General features: G+C 34.4%; 3 protein-coding genes across 5 annotated transcripts; all 3 read left to right on the top strand.

Moving 5' to 3' along the window:
- Positions 1 to 382: 382 nt before the first annotated feature.
- On the top strand, positions 383 to 3,541 carry LOC110649190 (receptor-like cytoplasmic kinase 176). Of its 2 annotated transcripts, none has more exons than XM_021803660.2 (6): positions 383 to 754; positions 1,524 to 1,846; positions 1,982 to 2,093; positions 2,218 to 2,360; positions 2,456 to 2,579; positions 2,780 to 3,541. In XM_021803660.2, the coding sequence occupies exons 1-6, from the start codon at positions 703 to 705 to the stop codon at positions 3,244 to 3,246; spliced, it is 1,221 nt and encodes a 406-aa protein (XP_021659352.2). In that variant the 5' UTR covers positions 383 to 702; the 3' UTR covers positions 3,247 to 3,541. The 2 variants fall into 2 exon arrangements, with proteins under 2 accessions (XP_021659352.2, XP_021659351.2); XM_021803659.2 differs by having other exon boundaries at positions 389 to 754; positions 1,958 to 2,093.
- A 456-nt stretch (positions 3,542 to 3,997) lies between these two features.
- Positions 3,998 to 8,311, top strand: LOC110649194 (uncharacterized). The gene is made up of 10 exons (XM_021803670.2): positions 3,998 to 4,342; positions 4,567 to 4,642; positions 4,739 to 4,836; positions 5,272 to 5,373; positions 5,487 to 5,573; positions 5,754 to 5,870; positions 6,383 to 6,486; positions 7,113 to 7,252; positions 7,373 to 7,509; positions 7,614 to 8,311. Exons 1-10 carry the CDS (start codon positions 4,130 to 4,132, stop codon positions 7,788 to 7,790), a joined length of 1,251 nt encoding a protein of 416 aa, XP_021659362.2. The 5' UTR covers positions 3,998 to 4,129; the 3' UTR covers positions 7,791 to 8,311.
- Positions 8,312 to 9,235: 924 nt separating this feature from the next.
- LOC110649192 (serine/arginine-rich SC35-like splicing factor SCL30) lies at positions 9,236 to 13,642 on the top strand. 2 transcript variants are annotated; one of them, XM_021803664.2, is made up of 9 exons: positions 9,325 to 9,343; positions 9,455 to 9,510; positions 10,069 to 10,240; positions 10,363 to 10,440; positions 11,351 to 11,515; positions 11,609 to 11,646; positions 12,422 to 12,500; positions 12,584 to 12,754; positions 13,234 to 13,642. In XM_021803664.2, exons 3-9 carry the CDS (start codon positions 10,077 to 10,079, stop codon positions 13,352 to 13,354), a joined length of 816 nt encoding a protein of 271 aa, XP_021659356.1. In that variant the 5' UTR covers positions 9,325 to 9,343; positions 9,455 to 9,510; positions 10,069 to 10,076; the 3' UTR covers positions 13,355 to 13,642. The 2 variants fall into 2 exon arrangements, with proteins under 2 accessions (XP_021659355.1, XP_021659356.1); XM_021803663.2 differs by lacking the exon at positions 9,455 to 9,510 and having other exon boundaries at positions 9,236 to 9,395.
- Positions 13,643 to 16,231: the final 2,589 nt, after the last annotated feature.

Here is a 16,231-nt window from a genome sequence, read left to right on the forward strand (position 1 = left end):
GTAGACTTTGCAAGCTTCAAGCTACCACCACCTTATTCATTTGCCAAATATAATAAATAGAAGCTGCACAACTTGCTCCTCAAATAATAATAATAAATTATTATCAGATCATTATAATTTATTAAAAAAAACAATAAATGCAGATTTAACAGTTAATATCTTACATTATACTCAAAGAATTAAAATTAATATAATCATCAAGATTCTATACACATGAGATTTTGAACAGAAAATTAGTTTTCATATGCACAAGGACATTTCTCTCTAATCTTCCATTCTTAGATAAAAATGCATAATTGAAGGCCTAGTCAACCATTTCCACTTGTCCTCAGCGAAGCTCTTGTAAACGGAACTTTCCCTGAAAACAAACAACCACCAAACGCCAAAAACCAGCCATCTGCCTGTACGCTTGTCTTCTCTTACTCTTATTATTATCTTTTCTCTCTCTATCTTTAATTTTTTATTCAGTCAAAGTGTGCGATTGGTCGTTCATCATCGTGGTTGACAGCTAACTCTACTGATAAATCATTGCTTTCACACTGGATTTTCTTTCTTTGTTCACGGGCTCAAGCTTTCTCTGCTTTGTTTTTGTCGGGCGTTTGGAGTTTGGTTTCTATACTTCTCTAATCTTTGGCATCTGGGGGCTGGTCAGAAGAGTGAAGAGCACTGAGCTTTGAGCTTTGAGCTTTGAGCTTTTTGTTAATGGGTTCGTGCTTTAGTGTAAGAATTAAAGCTGAGAGTCCTCTTCACCATGGTATGTTTGTAATTTTCACTTTTTTTTTGTCGAATGTAATTTTCAGATTTCTTGATGCTAATTTGAGCTTTGTAATTTTCAAAGGATAGGCTTTTCTTTTTCTTTCCTTTTTTGGAATATTTCATTTAATGTGAATTTGTTTAGTTTTGATTAGTGAAAAAAGAAAGACTGCAGCTCTACCTAGCTTTTCTTGAAAAGTATAATTATGTTGGATTCTTTTTGTTTTCATTGTCGGTGTTAGATTCTGTTTGGTTCCTGAGAAAAGTTAAGGAAGAAGGGAAAGCAAGCATCTTGATTCCTTAATCTATGGACTTCAGTTCTAAGATCCAATTAAGCTTTACAGTTTATCTATTGATTTCACTGCAGAATTTTATGGCATTACTATATTCTTCTTATTAGAACTTTTGTCTCACCATCAAAGAATTTTGCCAAGTCGCTTGATTCTGTTTTTTAATCTTTTCTATATGGACGACAAAAAATAGATATAAGAACACAAACCTCTAGTGAATTTGAGCTTAACTACAGCCATTTGGCAATTGGCCTGGCTGACTTGGGGCTTTGATTTCTGCAAAAATGATGGAATGTAACTGTTCAAAGTTTTGCCTCCTGTTATTTCTTTTCCCTCAAATTGATTGGCAACTTTGACAAGATTTGGATTTCTTGGCATCTATTGGTTGGATGTTGAGTTAGAGTGCTCTTTTCTGATTTGGCATTGCAGATGCTTTGATGGATTTACAAGATTTATGACTTTTAATTGTCAATTTTGCAGGGGCAGATCCAAAATATGGTGGCAAAGGTGCATATGATGCGAGTGGATCTAGCAGAGTATTGACTGTCACAGTGCCTTCAACTCCTCGGACAGAGGGTGAGATCTTGCAGTCTTCCAATTTGAAGAGCTTTAGCTATAGTGAACTAAAGGCAGCAACCAGGAACTTCCGTCCGGATAGTGTGCTGGGTGAAGGAGGATTTGGTTGTGTTTACAAAGGATGGATTGATGAGCACTCTCTAACACCTGGCAAGCCTGGAACAGGCATGATCGTTGCTGTGAAGAGGCTTAACCAAGAGAGTTTCCAGGGTCACCAGGAATGGCTGGTAAGTATCCCTTTTGTGATTTGGCTTGTCTGCCTGTTCCTGAAGCTGTCATTATGATAACATTTAAAGACATCATGATTGATAAATTTTGTGGTGCTTGTTGAAACCTAGACCGAAATCAACTTTCTCGGGCAGCTTTATCATCCGAATCTTGTGAAATTGATTGGATACTGTTTAGAAGATGACCATCGGCTTCTGGTTTATGAATTTATGCCAAAGGGCAGCTTGGAGAATCACCTTTTTAGAAGTGAGTAATTCATATCCTCCTCAGTGTAGCCATTTCAACCTTTTTCAGCATAATTTAACAGTTTCTATGGCTTCAGATATCTTGGATAAAATCCTTGTTTGAAATAATAACATTGGTGAAACAGGGGCTTCTTATGTTGAACCACTCTCTTGGATCCTCCGAATTAAGATTGCCCTTGATGCTGCTAAGGGTCTATCATTTCTTCATAGTGATAAGGCCAAAGTGATATATCGAGACCTTAAGGCCTCTAATATCCTGCTTGATTCAGTAAGTGAAAATGTTTTAAATTAGGCTTGTGCAGGAGTCACAAGAGTTGCACCTCTCTAACACATCCCTCGTTCTTTTAAACTGTAATGTGACAGAACTATAATGCCAAACTCTCTGATTTTGGGTTGGCCAAGGATGGGCCAACTGGTAGTAAAAGCCATGTTTCGACCCGAGTAATGGGTACCTATGGGTATGCAGCACCAGAGTATATGGCCACAGGTATCTTTCTTCTGTTCTCGACTTTGTTCAAATTCATATTTGACATTACTGGTTCTTGTTGAAAAAATTGATCCTCTGCTATGTGCTTTAACTATCATCATGCTAATCAAATGTTTATGCATCTGCTGAAATAGTTGTCGATTTGATATGAATTATGGCTTTTACCGACTTTTATCTCACTTTGTTTATTTCTTATGAAGGTCATCTAACTAAGAAGAGTGACATATACAGTTTCGGGGTTGTTCTTCTTGAAATTTTATCTGGCAGGCGAGCCATAGACAAAAGCAAGCCTACCAGAGAACAAAATTTAGTTGACTGGGCAAGGCATTATCTTGGCAGCAAACGCAAAGTTTTCCAAGTTATGGATGCACGACTTGAAGGCCAGTATTCATTAAAAGATGCACTAAAAGCAGCTAATCTTGCAGTCCAGTGCCTATCAACAGAGCCAAGGTTTAGGCCTAATGTGGAAGAAGTGGTAAAAGAATTGGAACAATTGCTTGAGTCCAATGACAATAAGGGATCCAGGGGCTCTCAAAGTGAAAACCCCCGAAAATTTAATCGAAATTCAAGCAATGGTCCTAAATATCGAAGGAGAAATGCCAAGGAAATTTCTGATGGAAAAGCTGCCAGTTATCCAAGGCCATCTGCTTCTCCTCTTCATACATAAGAGAGTAAATTTTGTGCTCCTTTACTACTCATCTATCTGAAGAATTACACATTGCATCGTACGAGTACACGCAGTATGTAACATAACAATCTGTTGTATAGTTCTTCAATTCCGTAACATCTAAATTTGACATTTCTTTGATGTATTTTCATTTTGGCATTTGGTGGTGATAAACATGGAACTTCTGTAATTGTCAACAAACTTGTTAGCAGCACAATTTGAGGGATGAGGTGCCTCTGCACGCTGATAATTAATATCATAAATGTATATGACAGAATTATCAGGGTTCTTAATCTATATTTGTCAATAATTTATTCAATTCATTTTAGTTTTCTTAAAAAAATATGTAACCAAGGTCCAGTGTAAAGAGTTTGTGTCCCTTAAACAATGTTGAATGTTCGATGCTAACGAAAAAGGAGTGCTTTATCTCATAATAAGTATCTCCCATGCGAACAGAAAAGAATTAAACTTAACCAGTGAGCTAGGAGGAATTTATAATATATTAAAAAAATGAATTAAATTAAATTTTTAATTAATTATTATTAAATTTAAAATGAATTAAAATAAGTCAATAAAAATAAATCTAATTGAATTGATTTAATTTAATTTATTAAAAATTTCAGTTTATTCTATTTGATTTGTTTGGATTTTTTTTAATTTAATTTGATTTATTTTAATTTATAAAAAATTTTAATTTATTTATTTTTTAATTTTTTAAATTAAATTAAATCCAACCGATCGATGTTAAAGTTATGGTGGCTGGGGGATAGTATCGTCTTTTTAATTTCGTTGAAGGCTGAGGTTTTAGCCACGAGGTCAGGGTTTAGTGTCGTGTTATCGTGGAGGAACTTGGAAGCAGCAGCAAACAGCAGGAAGTGAAGAGATGATAGCCCCTTCAATGGCGATGCTCCAGCAAGTGTGCTCTGTGCCCCTTGCACGTGTCGTTAGGCGCCCAAGTTCCTTTACCATCGCATCTTCTCGCAACCTCTATACCTCCTCCCCCTCGTCTCCGCACCGTACCTCACACGTGGACCCTCACGCGCTGCTTGGCATGTCGGAGCCGGAGCTTCAACAGCTCGCCGTCGACTTGGGCCAAGTAAGACAATTTCTTTTTATTGAAGAAGTTTATTATGCCTGTTCCCTTGCTGAGAAAATGTTGCAAAGAAAAAAATTGTAGAATTTCAGCAATTGAAAAAGAGAATTGAAAGAATTAAGAAGAAAGAAGAGTTTTTTTTTTTTTTTTTGCTTTTTTCTTTTTTCCTGTTTTGGTGTTAATTTTACATGCTCATATTTAATCAACCCCACCCGCCCTTCTGCTAGCAAAGCTATAGAGGAAAGCAGCTCTACCATCTAACATACCAGCGAAAACTCAGAGAAATCCAAGATTTTAGTCAATGTAAGTTTATTTATTTATTTCAATACTTTTATTAATCCTTTTTTTATGAGATTTCTCATTTAGATTAATTTTTCTTTTCATCACTTGGGGGAAAAGTGCCTCAGGCATTCCGAAATGATCTTCAAGAAGCAGGATGGAAAGTTGGGCGCTCGCCAATTTATCGCACTGTTACTGCAGTTGATGGCACTGTTAAGGTTAAAATTGATATTATCTTTAATTATTACGATATCAAGTCAAGTATATAGAGCCAGTTTGGCTGTTGCATCTTAATTTTCTTCTAAATTGAAACTTATAATCAGGGCATTTTCAATGCTGCTTTTGTGTTAATTTAGTTGTTGGTCAAATAAATGTGGATTTATATCAGCGAGTTGTTTCTTTGCTTCCCGATTTAGTAAGGGTCCATTTTAGTAGGTGTACATTTGAAATGAATGTGGGTTTGAATTTGTTCCAAGTGAAAAAATTGTAAAATTGCAACATGATATGAAATACGAATGCCTCATTATTTGAAATCCACATCTACCTAATTGGACCTAAGATTATACTTTGATTGAGATAAGTTACATGTACTTACCTTTGATTTACAAGTATGTTTATTTCTTATTTACTTTAGCTTTGCACTGATCTTGTAGTTACTGATTAAATTGGAGGACAACAGATTGATTGAAACTGTTGGCATACCAGTTGAAGATGACAAAGGTTCAATGCGTCTTACTGCATGCATCTCATCTCAGGTGATTTTGCAACCTGAGGATTACCTAGTGAAAATTCATCTTCCTTTCTTTTGCTGCTCATGCTATTTTTATGAGTGCATCTTAACTTTCTTGTTTAACTTTTGATTATTTAGGTTGGTTGTCCATTGCGCTGCTTATTTTGTGCCACCGGAAAAGGCGGGTATTCAAGAAATCTTCAAAGGCATGAAATTATTGAGCAGGTCTGTGTCACATTTCTCTTCCATATTTGTTCATCAGAGCCCTCATTGGGTATGACTGTTAGGATATTACATCTTTTGCACCATGGAAAATAAGGTCAAAAAAGGATTTTATTGCTTTAATCAATTGAAATGACAAAAATATGATATTCCCAGTTTACTCCAAATACATTTTATGAACAGGTTTTGGCTATTGAGGAAATCTTCAAACATAGAGTGACAAATGTAGTCTTCATGGGAATGGGTGAACCAATGCTGAACTTGAAGTCTGTACTTGAAGCTCACCGATGCTTGAATAAGGTGAATTTTCATTTATTTCCATCAGCGATTATCCTGTTGCTTCTTTCCTATCTTCGATTAGAATATTAAATGTCTATTACTGATTACCTCTTCTATTTGGTTATTTATTTTTTTTAATATTGCTGTTTCTTAACTTGTTTAGTCTTTTTCCTTCCATAAGATGTTGAATTGTTCACCCAGTATAATTAAGATGGTGGAAAATTGGATAGAATGAGCTGTGGAATTAAGATCAGATTCACTTGGAATTATTCCCTTGATGTTAATTGTACAGAGCGTGGTTGATAAATTAATTCTCTTGATTTTATCATGATGAGCTATATGATAGTGAGAAACATACTTCCAAGATTTGCTATATTGTAATTGTCAACCTATATTGTCACGTGTATATTTGAAGCGCATTATGCTTTTAGAACAATTAGCATCCAATTCGTTATTGAAAATTTTGCAGCAAATGTCAGTCTGAAGGTATTGAATGGAAACTCACTCCCGTTGGGCTGTTCTTTATTTTTCAGGATGTGCAAATTGGACAAAGAATGATCACGATTTCCACTGTAGGGGTCCCAAATACAATTAAAAAGCTGGCTTCCTATAAGCTTCAGTCAACATTGGCCCTCAGGTACTTAACTCTAGGAAGCATTGTAATATATGGTTGAGATATTCTTCTAACCTTTAATGATGTCATTTGCTTCTGTAAGAGCTGTTAAGTGACGTATGTGTGGTTAAACCGAAAAAAAAAAAGGGCCAAACTTCTACATTTTGTTGCTGCAAATAGCATTAATTTCTACCCTTGCATACCTTTTTGAGTCACTTTCTGTTTGCTGAAATTGTGGAGTGGGAAGCCTGTCAGGATTCATTTCCTTATCAAGCGGAGTGTCTTCAATTATTTGTTCTTAAGCCTTTAGTTCTACAAGAATATATATTTAACCCTTGAATTTTGTGCAGTTGTACATTCTTACTTTAAATGTAGGACCTTGAATCTTATGATATAATTAACAGTTTATTCAAATTTAATTCAGTTGATAACTATGCATAAAAGATTGAAGCTACACTCTCAAGTAAATAGATATTGGTTGTCACTATCATCTCCTCTACTCTTATGCTTTGCTTTTCCTGTTTCTGCAAACCTATAGAAGCTTGTTTTTAGCTTACCCTGTTATTATCTTGAAGCATTTCATGATAATTGCTCTCTCAATACCAAAATTTTGTCTCTGGGGATGACATTCTCTCTTTTTTTTGCATCAGCTTACACGCTCCAAACCAGAAACTTAGGGAAACAATTGTGCCAAGTGCAAAATCATACCCCCTAGATGCAATTATGAAAGATTGCAGGGACTACTTCCTTGAAACCAGTCGACGAGTGTCCTTTGAGTATGCTCTTTTAGGTACTGTAGCTTCATTTCAATAAAAATCCTCCCTCATCCCTTGTGTTCACTTGAAGTTTTACAATGGAAAGCTGATGTGAAGACATTTTATTAAAACAAATTTGTCATTTGCTTGGGCAGCTGGGGTCAATGATAGAGCAGAGCATGCAATAGAACTTACTGAGCTACTCCATGAGTGGGGACGTGGTTCTCATGTGAATCTGATACCCTTCAATCCAATTGAAGGCTCTGATTATCAACGACCACAGAAAAAGGCGGTATGACCATGTGGCTGTCCATCGCTTGCATAAGAACAACAAATGATAAGAAAGGGCCATTGCATTTGTGCTTTTATCTTATGATCCTTTTTTGCATTTGACAGATACAAGCATTTGCAGCTGCTCTGGAATCTCGTAAAATAACTGTGAGCATACGTCAAACGAGAGGCCTGGATGCAAGTGCAGCTTGCGGTCAGCTGAGAAATGAGTTCCAGAAAAGTCCTTTACTTGCTGACTCCGACAGCTTACAATCACAACCAGACATTGCAGTTGCATGCTGATGCCATAAGGATTCTGGCTGGCTGCCTGTATACTATGTTTTTCTATAGCCACATTCCACACACAACTTTTCTTCCCCATCCACAAGAATCTTGATATTTGGTGATGAGGCTAGTTGGTTCTTCAACAATCTTGACAATGGCATGATCCAGAATTCTCATCTTCTATGTGAGCCAACAAAGTCAACATAGTTTCGTACATTATGCGGAAATTAAGGGGGTGAAATGTATATTTATCTTTTGATGATTTTCTGGCGGTGTCACAGCCTAACTTAAAATGGAGCACTTAAATTCTAATGGTCAACTCACTTTGTGGCAGGGAGAAAGGATAAATGGATCATTATCACAGAATTAGTAGTTTAGCATAACAGTAACCTGCTTGCAAATAATTTTGAATCTTGAGGCAGAGATCTCTCTTTAATTGTATTATTCTATGCATCATTGTAATTTGACAGGCGACTACATGACTACATATTTTCTATGTAATTATGTACAATATACTATAAAATATTATTTTTCCATCAGGACCTTCCCACTCCCACATTGATTTCTAATTTTCTATATGGCCAACTTGGCATCAGTGCTGCTTGTGCCGTGAAAGCATGGAACTTTTTTTTGCCTGCCCCTTCCCCTATTTCAAGGTAGGGGAAAGGCCTAAAAAAAAAAATTTGGAAATTTTGGATAGTTTTCCTAAATAGTGTTGTGAACATGGGAAGTATTTGAAATTTCTTGTTTTACTGTTTTGCTGAAAAAAGAAAATTTTTTTTGATAATTTTTAGTGTTTTAGACAATCAGAAAAATTATTTTTGACATTTTTTAGTGTTTGTGATAATCAGAAAAATGAATCAATAATTTAATATTATAAATTTGTAATTAAATAATAAAAAATATTAAAATATTTTTATAAAAATATCTTTTTCAAAAAATATTTTTCACATAAAATATTTTTCATATATAAATTTTTTTTTTATAAAATAAATAAAATTTATTAGTCGCTAACCTTTCAAGCAAATTGATTTCAGACTTCTAATAAATTAATTTGTGAATTATCTTTAATTTCGTCAAAATGCAGGCCTATTAAATTGGAACTTGAAATCAAAATTCTTAGGCAAGTGTAGATCTGGTCATGGTTGATTTTAAAATTAGAATCGAATCGGTTTCATTTTAAAAAAATATTGATTAAATTTATATATTAAATAGGATCAAAATTAATTAATTTAATTTGGGTTAAATTTATTTTTTATTTTTTAAAAGAAAAATTTTTAAAAATTATAGATTTAATGAAAATTTAATCAAATCTAAATTAAATTAAAATGGAGACTAAAATAGAATAAGCCCTTTAATTTTATCTTAATTAGCTGTAATTCTTAAACCAAAATTAGTAGTTACAGCCCAAAACCAGCCTGGGCCGGATGGCCAGCCAGTCCCAGGCAAATACCTAACCGATTATCACAAACCGGGTCACGCTTCTGATCTCTAGGGTTTTATATAAAGGCTCCACCTTTGCTTTGAATCTTCAATAGACTTACAGTGCTATATGCAGGCTTCAGATCCAAGTAAAAGCTTCGCTTCTCTTAGCTCATAAGCTTCCTTCTTGTTTCGTCTCAGGTAATATAATTCTAAATTATATTTACCATCTTAACTCTTTTTTCCTCCTCTTATTGTAGAATAAAAAAATTGAAAAGCCTAATCCTCTGTTTCGTTGCTAACCCAGAAAATCCAGGTTTAAATCTGTTGTTCGATTAATTTTTGTTGGCAATTCTAGATAATTTATTCTGTGTTTGATTAAAGTTGAGGCCTTTCTGAAAAAGGAAGGAATTCGGATCTTTTAGGTTAAATATTTGATATTCTCATCTTTGATATAATGGTATAAGTCATATTGAGTCAAGTGTAACTAGCGTCAACCGAGTGAGATTTTCTGATTTTGTCCCTTTTTAGTTGTATCACTGATAATTACAATGAATTTATAATAATTTTTTTTTAAGCTGTAGATTTTTGGCAACCAACAAGGAGTTCTGGAATTTTGAGTCTTTTTCTTCTTCTTCTTCTTCTTCTCTCTCTCTCACAGTCTCTCTCTCTCTCTCTCTCTCTCTCTCTCTAAATAAAATTGCGTAATTGAATTGGCATGAAAAATTTTGATCATCCGGGTAAAGAAAATGTTTTTATATTATGCGGTAGTATGCATGCATTGCTTGAAAAAGTAGAGGGAGATGACGAATTTCGATTTTTTAGTAAAAAATGTGCATTGATTATATTTACATGGATTATGATTGTTTTATAGGCAATATTATGAGGAGGTACAGTCCACCATATTATAGTCCTCCAAGGAGAGGATATGGAGGCCGAGTCAGAAGCCCACCAAGGAGAGGATATGGAGGTGGTGGGGGGTATGGGAGACGCAAGGAGCAGAATCATGGAAGCCTACTGGTTCGAAACATCCCTCTTGATTGCAGGTAAATATGCTGTTCATTGTTTTCTTCTTCTTGGAGAGGGTGGTGGATGGTTTAAATGGTCTGCGGCTTTAAAGACATATCTTTTGGAGGTTGTTGGTGATTTGTGTTCTTGCTGTTTGTAGACCAGAAGAACTTAGAGTTCCATTTGAGAGATTTGGTGTTGTAAGGGACGTGTATATTCCAAAGGACTATTACACAGGGTGAGTTTTTTCCTTTGGGAATATGATTGACTGTGCATTGCAATGTTGTTATGGTCTGTTTTGTGTACTTCTTTATCTCTGGTGTTTTGTCTAGGTAAAATTAGCTTGTAATCTTGTGTATCCAATCTAAAAAACCCTTTTTTTAAAGCTAATCCTATGGATGGTATAAAAGTGCAATATGAATGGAGGAAAGTCTGAATTGCATTCTAAACTATTTGTTAAGGCATTCATTTTCTTTTTCATAGCGAATTAAATTTTGAACTGGTTTGTCAGGGGGTATGTTGGTTTGAAGTTAAAAATCAAGACCAAGCCCCACAATTGATGAAGGCCTACTGTTTATCATTCCTTTACATATTGGTCTCAAGATTGTTAAGAGTAATGTTCAATTGAAGAATGTTCCTTTATAAAGTGAAATTATATAATTACACAATCACTAGAAGTTTGATGGGGAAGAAGGTTGATTCTTGATCTGTTGAAGACTTCTTGTGGAGGTTTTTAAGTTTGGGAAGCGTTGATTTCAAGTGCGTCTTAAATTTACAAGCATATGAAGAATTATCAAGTCACTTGCCTCTTTTGAAGTTGCCTTTCATACTTGGCTGTTAAAGAAAAGGTCAGCCACTTAGCCTGCTTTATGTGAATTCAGTGAATCAGTGTCCAAATATGTGTAAGTGCTCTGGAGCTAAACTGTAGATATGTAAGAAAGGTGTTACAGTATTTGTGTTATAGCAGAAACTAGACAATCAAATTTTTTTTATGTTGCTATTCTCCCAAATTTTTTGGATATAGCAGACCTCAAATTTTTGGGATAGTGGTTTAATTGAGTTGAGTTGAGTTGCTATTCTCACAAAATCAGTGTTCATTCATACACTGTTCATCCTCTTTTTGATGCTTTGCCTTGTATCATTTGCAGGGAACCTCGTGGGTTTGCATTTGTGCAGTTTTTGGATTCATATGATGCCATGGAAGCTCAGCGTCGCATGAATGGACAAATTTTTGCTGGGAGGGAAATATCTGTTGTGGTTGCAGCAGAGACAAGGAAAAGGCCTGAGGAAATGCGGCAAAGAGCTAGGGTTAGGTATAGCTCTCTCTCTCTTCCTCATGTGGTACACTTTATCCTTTGATTCTTAATTTTTTAAGAGAGTTCTCTTATGTTTTGTGTGTTCCACAGAGGACCATCAGGCTATGGAGGACGATCATCTTATTATGGTATTTTATGCTGAAACTTGTCAAAATTTTGTTTTTGATAGCCTTGAGTTTTTGAAATTGTTGCTCTCATTTTAATAACCACTGCACATGTTTTGGTTGTGATTGCAAATTTTCTGCTTCTTGCATTGCTCTTATTTCTTGGGCTTTTCTTTATTGAATAATCACCAAAGCTTAACCCTGAGGCCTGAAATTACCTTTATATGGTAGGGAGGTTTATTATTATGTGCGCTTTTCCAAGGTTTTGTTATAATTTCTTTTATACATATGTGAAATGCTCATATGGTCAGATCATATCCTCCTAGGCCTTGTTTAATTTGTTGGATTTAGGCACCTGGCCTGTTAAATGTATTTTTTTTCCTCCTTTAATAAAGTAATACTATGTTTTCCATGCATGTTTTTGGCTGCCTTTCATCTTTCAAATGTGTGGCTTGTCCCCCCATCATTTGAATCCTTTATTCAAGGGTCATTTTGGTGATATAGCTTTGAATATTAATGACTTTCATGACATGTGAATCTATATACTACTATGTACTTTGAATGATGGGTGTCTTTTGATATCTTAAAAGTTCATGCTAGATTGTGATTAGATTGAATTTTGAGTATATGCTGATGATAAAGCCCAAAAATGAGGCTCTCAATTAAATTTCTTTTAAAATTTCTAATTGAATATGTTACTCTGTATTGTTCTATGTATGAATGTCCTTGCTCTTTCACTGTCAAATTCTCTTAATATTCCCAACAAAATAATCACTGTTATGTATACAATATGCTTCAGGACATTCTCGGTCTCGATCACCATCCCGATCACGCTCCCCTCGTCATCATATGAGTTCTCGGTCTCGATATCGTTCAAGGTAAGCTGTCATAATATCATCTTGCCATTACTTGCAGTTGTGCTTGTCAAAGTGGGTGAATAGATGTATTTAAACTTTTGCAGGTCGTATTCTCCTGCCTCAAGGCGGCGGGACTACTCTGCTTCCCCAGGTAGAAGGCATGCAGACCATCTTAGGTCTCCTGGTGGTCCTCCACCAGAGCAAGATGGTGATCACATTCGCAGGTCATATTCTCCTGGTTATGGTGCGGATGAAAATGGCCATGGTTATGGCGAGTAAGTAGTTTCTCTAGTCTACCATTTCAAGATTTTGTTGTCATGCAGCGCAATCAATACCAAATCCCATGCCATGTATTTGTAGTGGGTTGTAATCTTAAAATGATGGCATCTATGGTGACCAGTGATATTCATGCTTATACGATAATTATTTTAGTAGTGCAGCCTTTGTAACTCAGAATAGTAGTAGATAAAAAAGTGATATGAATTCTTTAAAACCCCAGTAGAATGCCCAATTAGTTGAGCTGTTACGTGCCAGTTTCAAGTTACTTTCATTTTAGTCCTTTATTCTTGTTTGATGCATCTTCCCTTGTACTTTGTTTCAAGCATGTGATTCTTGTAAACCTTAGACTAAGGGGGGCAGACTTGTGGGCTCTTCTTCTGAGAAGAGGAATGCATTATTTAAATTTGTTCTCACAATTACAATTGATTATTGTTTTGTAATTTAAGTAACTGAGCAATATGTGAATATATCATAGGAAACCTCCATATGATTCTGAGGATGCAAGAGCTTGGAGGCCATCACCTGGTAGAGCTTCAAGGTCACCCACTGGTTCTAGATCTAGGTCCGCTGACTTGTCACCCAGGCGCAGTAGATGAGGCAAGATGGACTGGGAGTATGTTATTTTGGTTGCCAATTTCTGTGTAGCGGTTTGTAATGTGATTTTCTTTCTAGAACTTGAACGTGATAGAGCCGTAACAGTACTCTCGTGTTGAATCATGCGGGGATATATGTGTTTTCTGAACCCCAAATATTTGGTTTTTAAGGCACCCATGAGATGTTACTTCGTATCTCTATGTGAAATACTAGTCTGGTTTGGCACAAATCTTGTGCATTAATGTTAATGGAATGGTAGGGCTCTGCAAATGCATGTTTTTATTCTGTTATGGGGCTTTCGCAATGTGTAAAGAAAGCGTATGTCAGTTGCGTTGGTCTGAGTCAAAATCTTTTCCTTTTTGTATGTTTCTCTTTCACAACTTATAATCAAAATGATAATGATGTCCGGACGTTGAATTTAAATAACAAAACATCCCTAACTAAAATTTTAAAGGGATAAATGCTATGACCTTAGAGGTTTTGCCGCTTTCAGGTTTTTGATTTCTTTTTTGACCAAGTTTTTCAACTTGTCAACATCATGGAAATGGCATTCCAATTATTCCAATGGGCTTAAGTGGTACAGCTTCCTTTCCTTCAATTGTGAATGAAGTATCAATTCTGAGGAATCGCAGTTGGGAAACTTTGATGATAACCAAGGAGAAAGGCGTAGGTCATTTTGAAAAACAAGCTGAGTCTCGTAATTAGGAAGCCCCCAAGGCTCAATCCAAAAATTATAAAACGATATCAGAGTAGTTAGTTCCATGGCTACAGAGATCTTAAGACTTGGAGTTAGCTTTTCCATTCGGGAGCCGAGGAGATGTTAAGACTTGGAGTTAGCTTTCCCATTCGGAAGGTGAGGAGCTCAAACGTTAGCCCATCTAAAATGCAAGTGACAACTGAGCCTCAACAAAAAGACCAATCAAACCCAGCTGCACTAAAGGAGCGTTGAAAGCGGAAAAGAAGTCCCACATCGCCAAAGAAAAGAATATCCACCCCACCATCCGTCAGTGTTGATGATGAAGTTTACTATATGCAACAATTTATTTGTTTATTTTACATTTTCATTTTTTTTGAAATCTATTCAAAAAAGGAATAATAAAAATTTTGAGATAATGAATTTCATAAATCCTAACATTATGACTTATCTTTTTTGTTTTCCAAGGGATGAACTAAAACTTTTTTATCTTCCTCGTAGAAAGCAGGAGAATGCTTTGGATGTACCAAAAAATTTAGACTATTATTGCAATCTAGAGCAGCCAAGTACCAAAACTGAAAATTATCTAACTAAGTCATATCATAAATTAGTACTTGAAGTATAAGTATGTAAATCCTTGCCTCACTCATCCAAGAAAGTTGTTTTTTCTTTGTTTTTTTGTTTTTTTTTTAATAATTCTCATATTTGTGTCCTTTTAAAATGAGTTCTGCATATGTGTACTCAAATCAATTGATAGATCTTGATTTGCTTCCTTCTTAAACTCCTTCGTTTAAAAAAACACTTGAATATGAAAAATATTTTTTTTAAAATATTTTTTTTAAAATATTTTTATTATTTAATTATAATATTAAATTTATCATATATATTTATTTGTTATATATATAAAAGTATTTTTAAATTTTAATAAAATCATTAAAATCTCAAAAATGGAAAATAATTTTTTTTAAAAGTCATTTTTATTAAAAATTACTTAATTTTTCTTTTAATTAGAAAAGTATTTTTCATTGACTAACTTTCTTGAGTGTCCCAAATATTAGAAAATACGAAAAATATTTTCAGAAAAACATTTTTCGTGAAACAAATGGAGCCCTTAGTAAGGATTTATTTTGTTCTATCTCTATTTCTACGGAGTTGTTCCTCTTGATTGAGAATTTATTTTATCTCTATTTAATAGAGTGTTTGGATGCGCTATTTTATTATTTGGATACATGAGAATTTAGGTATTAAAAATTGAATTTCAAAACTTAAAATTGGCGATTTATTTATTTTTTTATTTTTTATATAATTTAATATTTATTTTTATAAAATTTTATATTTTAAAATCATACTATAAAATTTTGTTCTTATTTAATTATATTAAATACATTAAAATTTTTATTAAACTTTTGAATAGTTATATTCCTATTAAAATTAAATTTAATTTTTATTTCTAAAATAATTATCAATTATTTTTCTCTAAATATTTCTTCATAAAAATGTTTTTATAGTATAATTGCATTTAAAAAAGACTACATAATTAAAAATAGTTTGTTCATAATAATTATAATAATAAATATGCTAAAAATAAAATCTTAAATATTACAGTAATAATAATAATAATAATAATAATAATACTCAACTCAACTCAACTCAACTAAGCCTTTATCTCAAAAATTTGGGGTCGGCAATATGAATTCGCTTTCTCCACTCTAAACGATTTTGGGTTAAGTCCTCAGAAATGTATAATGCTTCTAGGTCATGTTGTACTACTCTCCTCCAAGTCAATTTAGGTCTACCCCTTTTTTTCTTTCTATCCTCTAACCTAATGTGCTCTACTTGTTTAACTGGAGCCTCCGTATTTTTACGCTTCACATGACCAAACCACCTCAATCTCCCTTCTCTCAACTTATCTTCAATTGGCACCACTCCTATCTTTTCTCTAATACTCTCATTACGGACTTTATCCAGTCTAGTATGGCCAGTCATCCACCTTAACATTCTCCTCTCTGCAACTCTTATTTTAGACGCATACTACTCTTTCAGTGCCCAACACTCATTACCATATAACATAGCCGGTCGTATGGCTGTACAGTAAAATTTTCCTTTCAACTTATTGGGAATCTTACAATCACATAAAACTCCCGTGGCACGTCTCCACTTCAACCATCCGACTTTAATAATATGA

The sequence above is a fragment of the Hevea brasiliensis genome, chromosome 14 (genome assembly GCF_030052815.1).
Source record: "Hevea brasiliensis isolate MT/VB/25A 57/8 chromosome 14, ASM3005281v1, whole genome shotgun sequence".
In the NCBI taxonomy this organism is placed as follows: domain Eukaryota; kingdom Viridiplantae; phylum Streptophyta; class Magnoliopsida; order Malpighiales; family Euphorbiaceae; genus Hevea; species Hevea brasiliensis.

Coding starts and splice junctions, on each gene's coding strand:
- LOC110649190 (XM_021803659.2), top strand. CDS start 703: ATGGGTTCGTGCTTTAGTGTAAGAATTAAAGCTGAGAGTCCTCTTCAC. Junction 1,847..1,957: donor AGGGTCACCAGGAATGGCTG/GTAAGTATCCCT, acceptor GTTGAAACCTAG/ACCGAAATCAACTTTCTCGG. Junction 2,361..2,455: donor CTAATATCCTGCTTGATTCA/GTAAGTGAAAAT, acceptor GTAATGTGACAG/AACTATAATGCCAAACTCTC.
- LOC110649194 (XM_021803670.2), top strand. CDS start 4,130: ATGATAGCCCCTTCAATGGCGATGCTCCAGCAAGTGTGCTCTGTGCCC. Junction 6,487..7,112: donor CAGTCAACATTGGCCCTCAG/GTACTTAACTCT, acceptor TTTTTGCATCAG/CTTACACGCTCCAAACCAGA. Junction 7,253..7,372: donor CTTTGAGTATGCTCTTTTAG/GTACTGTAGCTT, acceptor TTGCTTGGGCAG/CTGGGGTCAATGATAGAGCA.
- LOC110649192 (XM_021803663.2), top strand. CDS start 10,077: ATGAGGAGGTACAGTCCACCATATTATAGTCCTCCAAGGAGAGGATAT. Junction 10,441..11,350: donor CCAAAGGACTATTACACAGG/GTGAGTTTTTTC, acceptor TATCATTTGCAG/GGAACCTCGTGGGTTTGCAT. Junction 12,755..13,233: donor AATGGCCATGGTTATGGCGA/GTAAGTAGTTTC, acceptor AATATATCATAG/GAAACCTCCATATGATTCTG.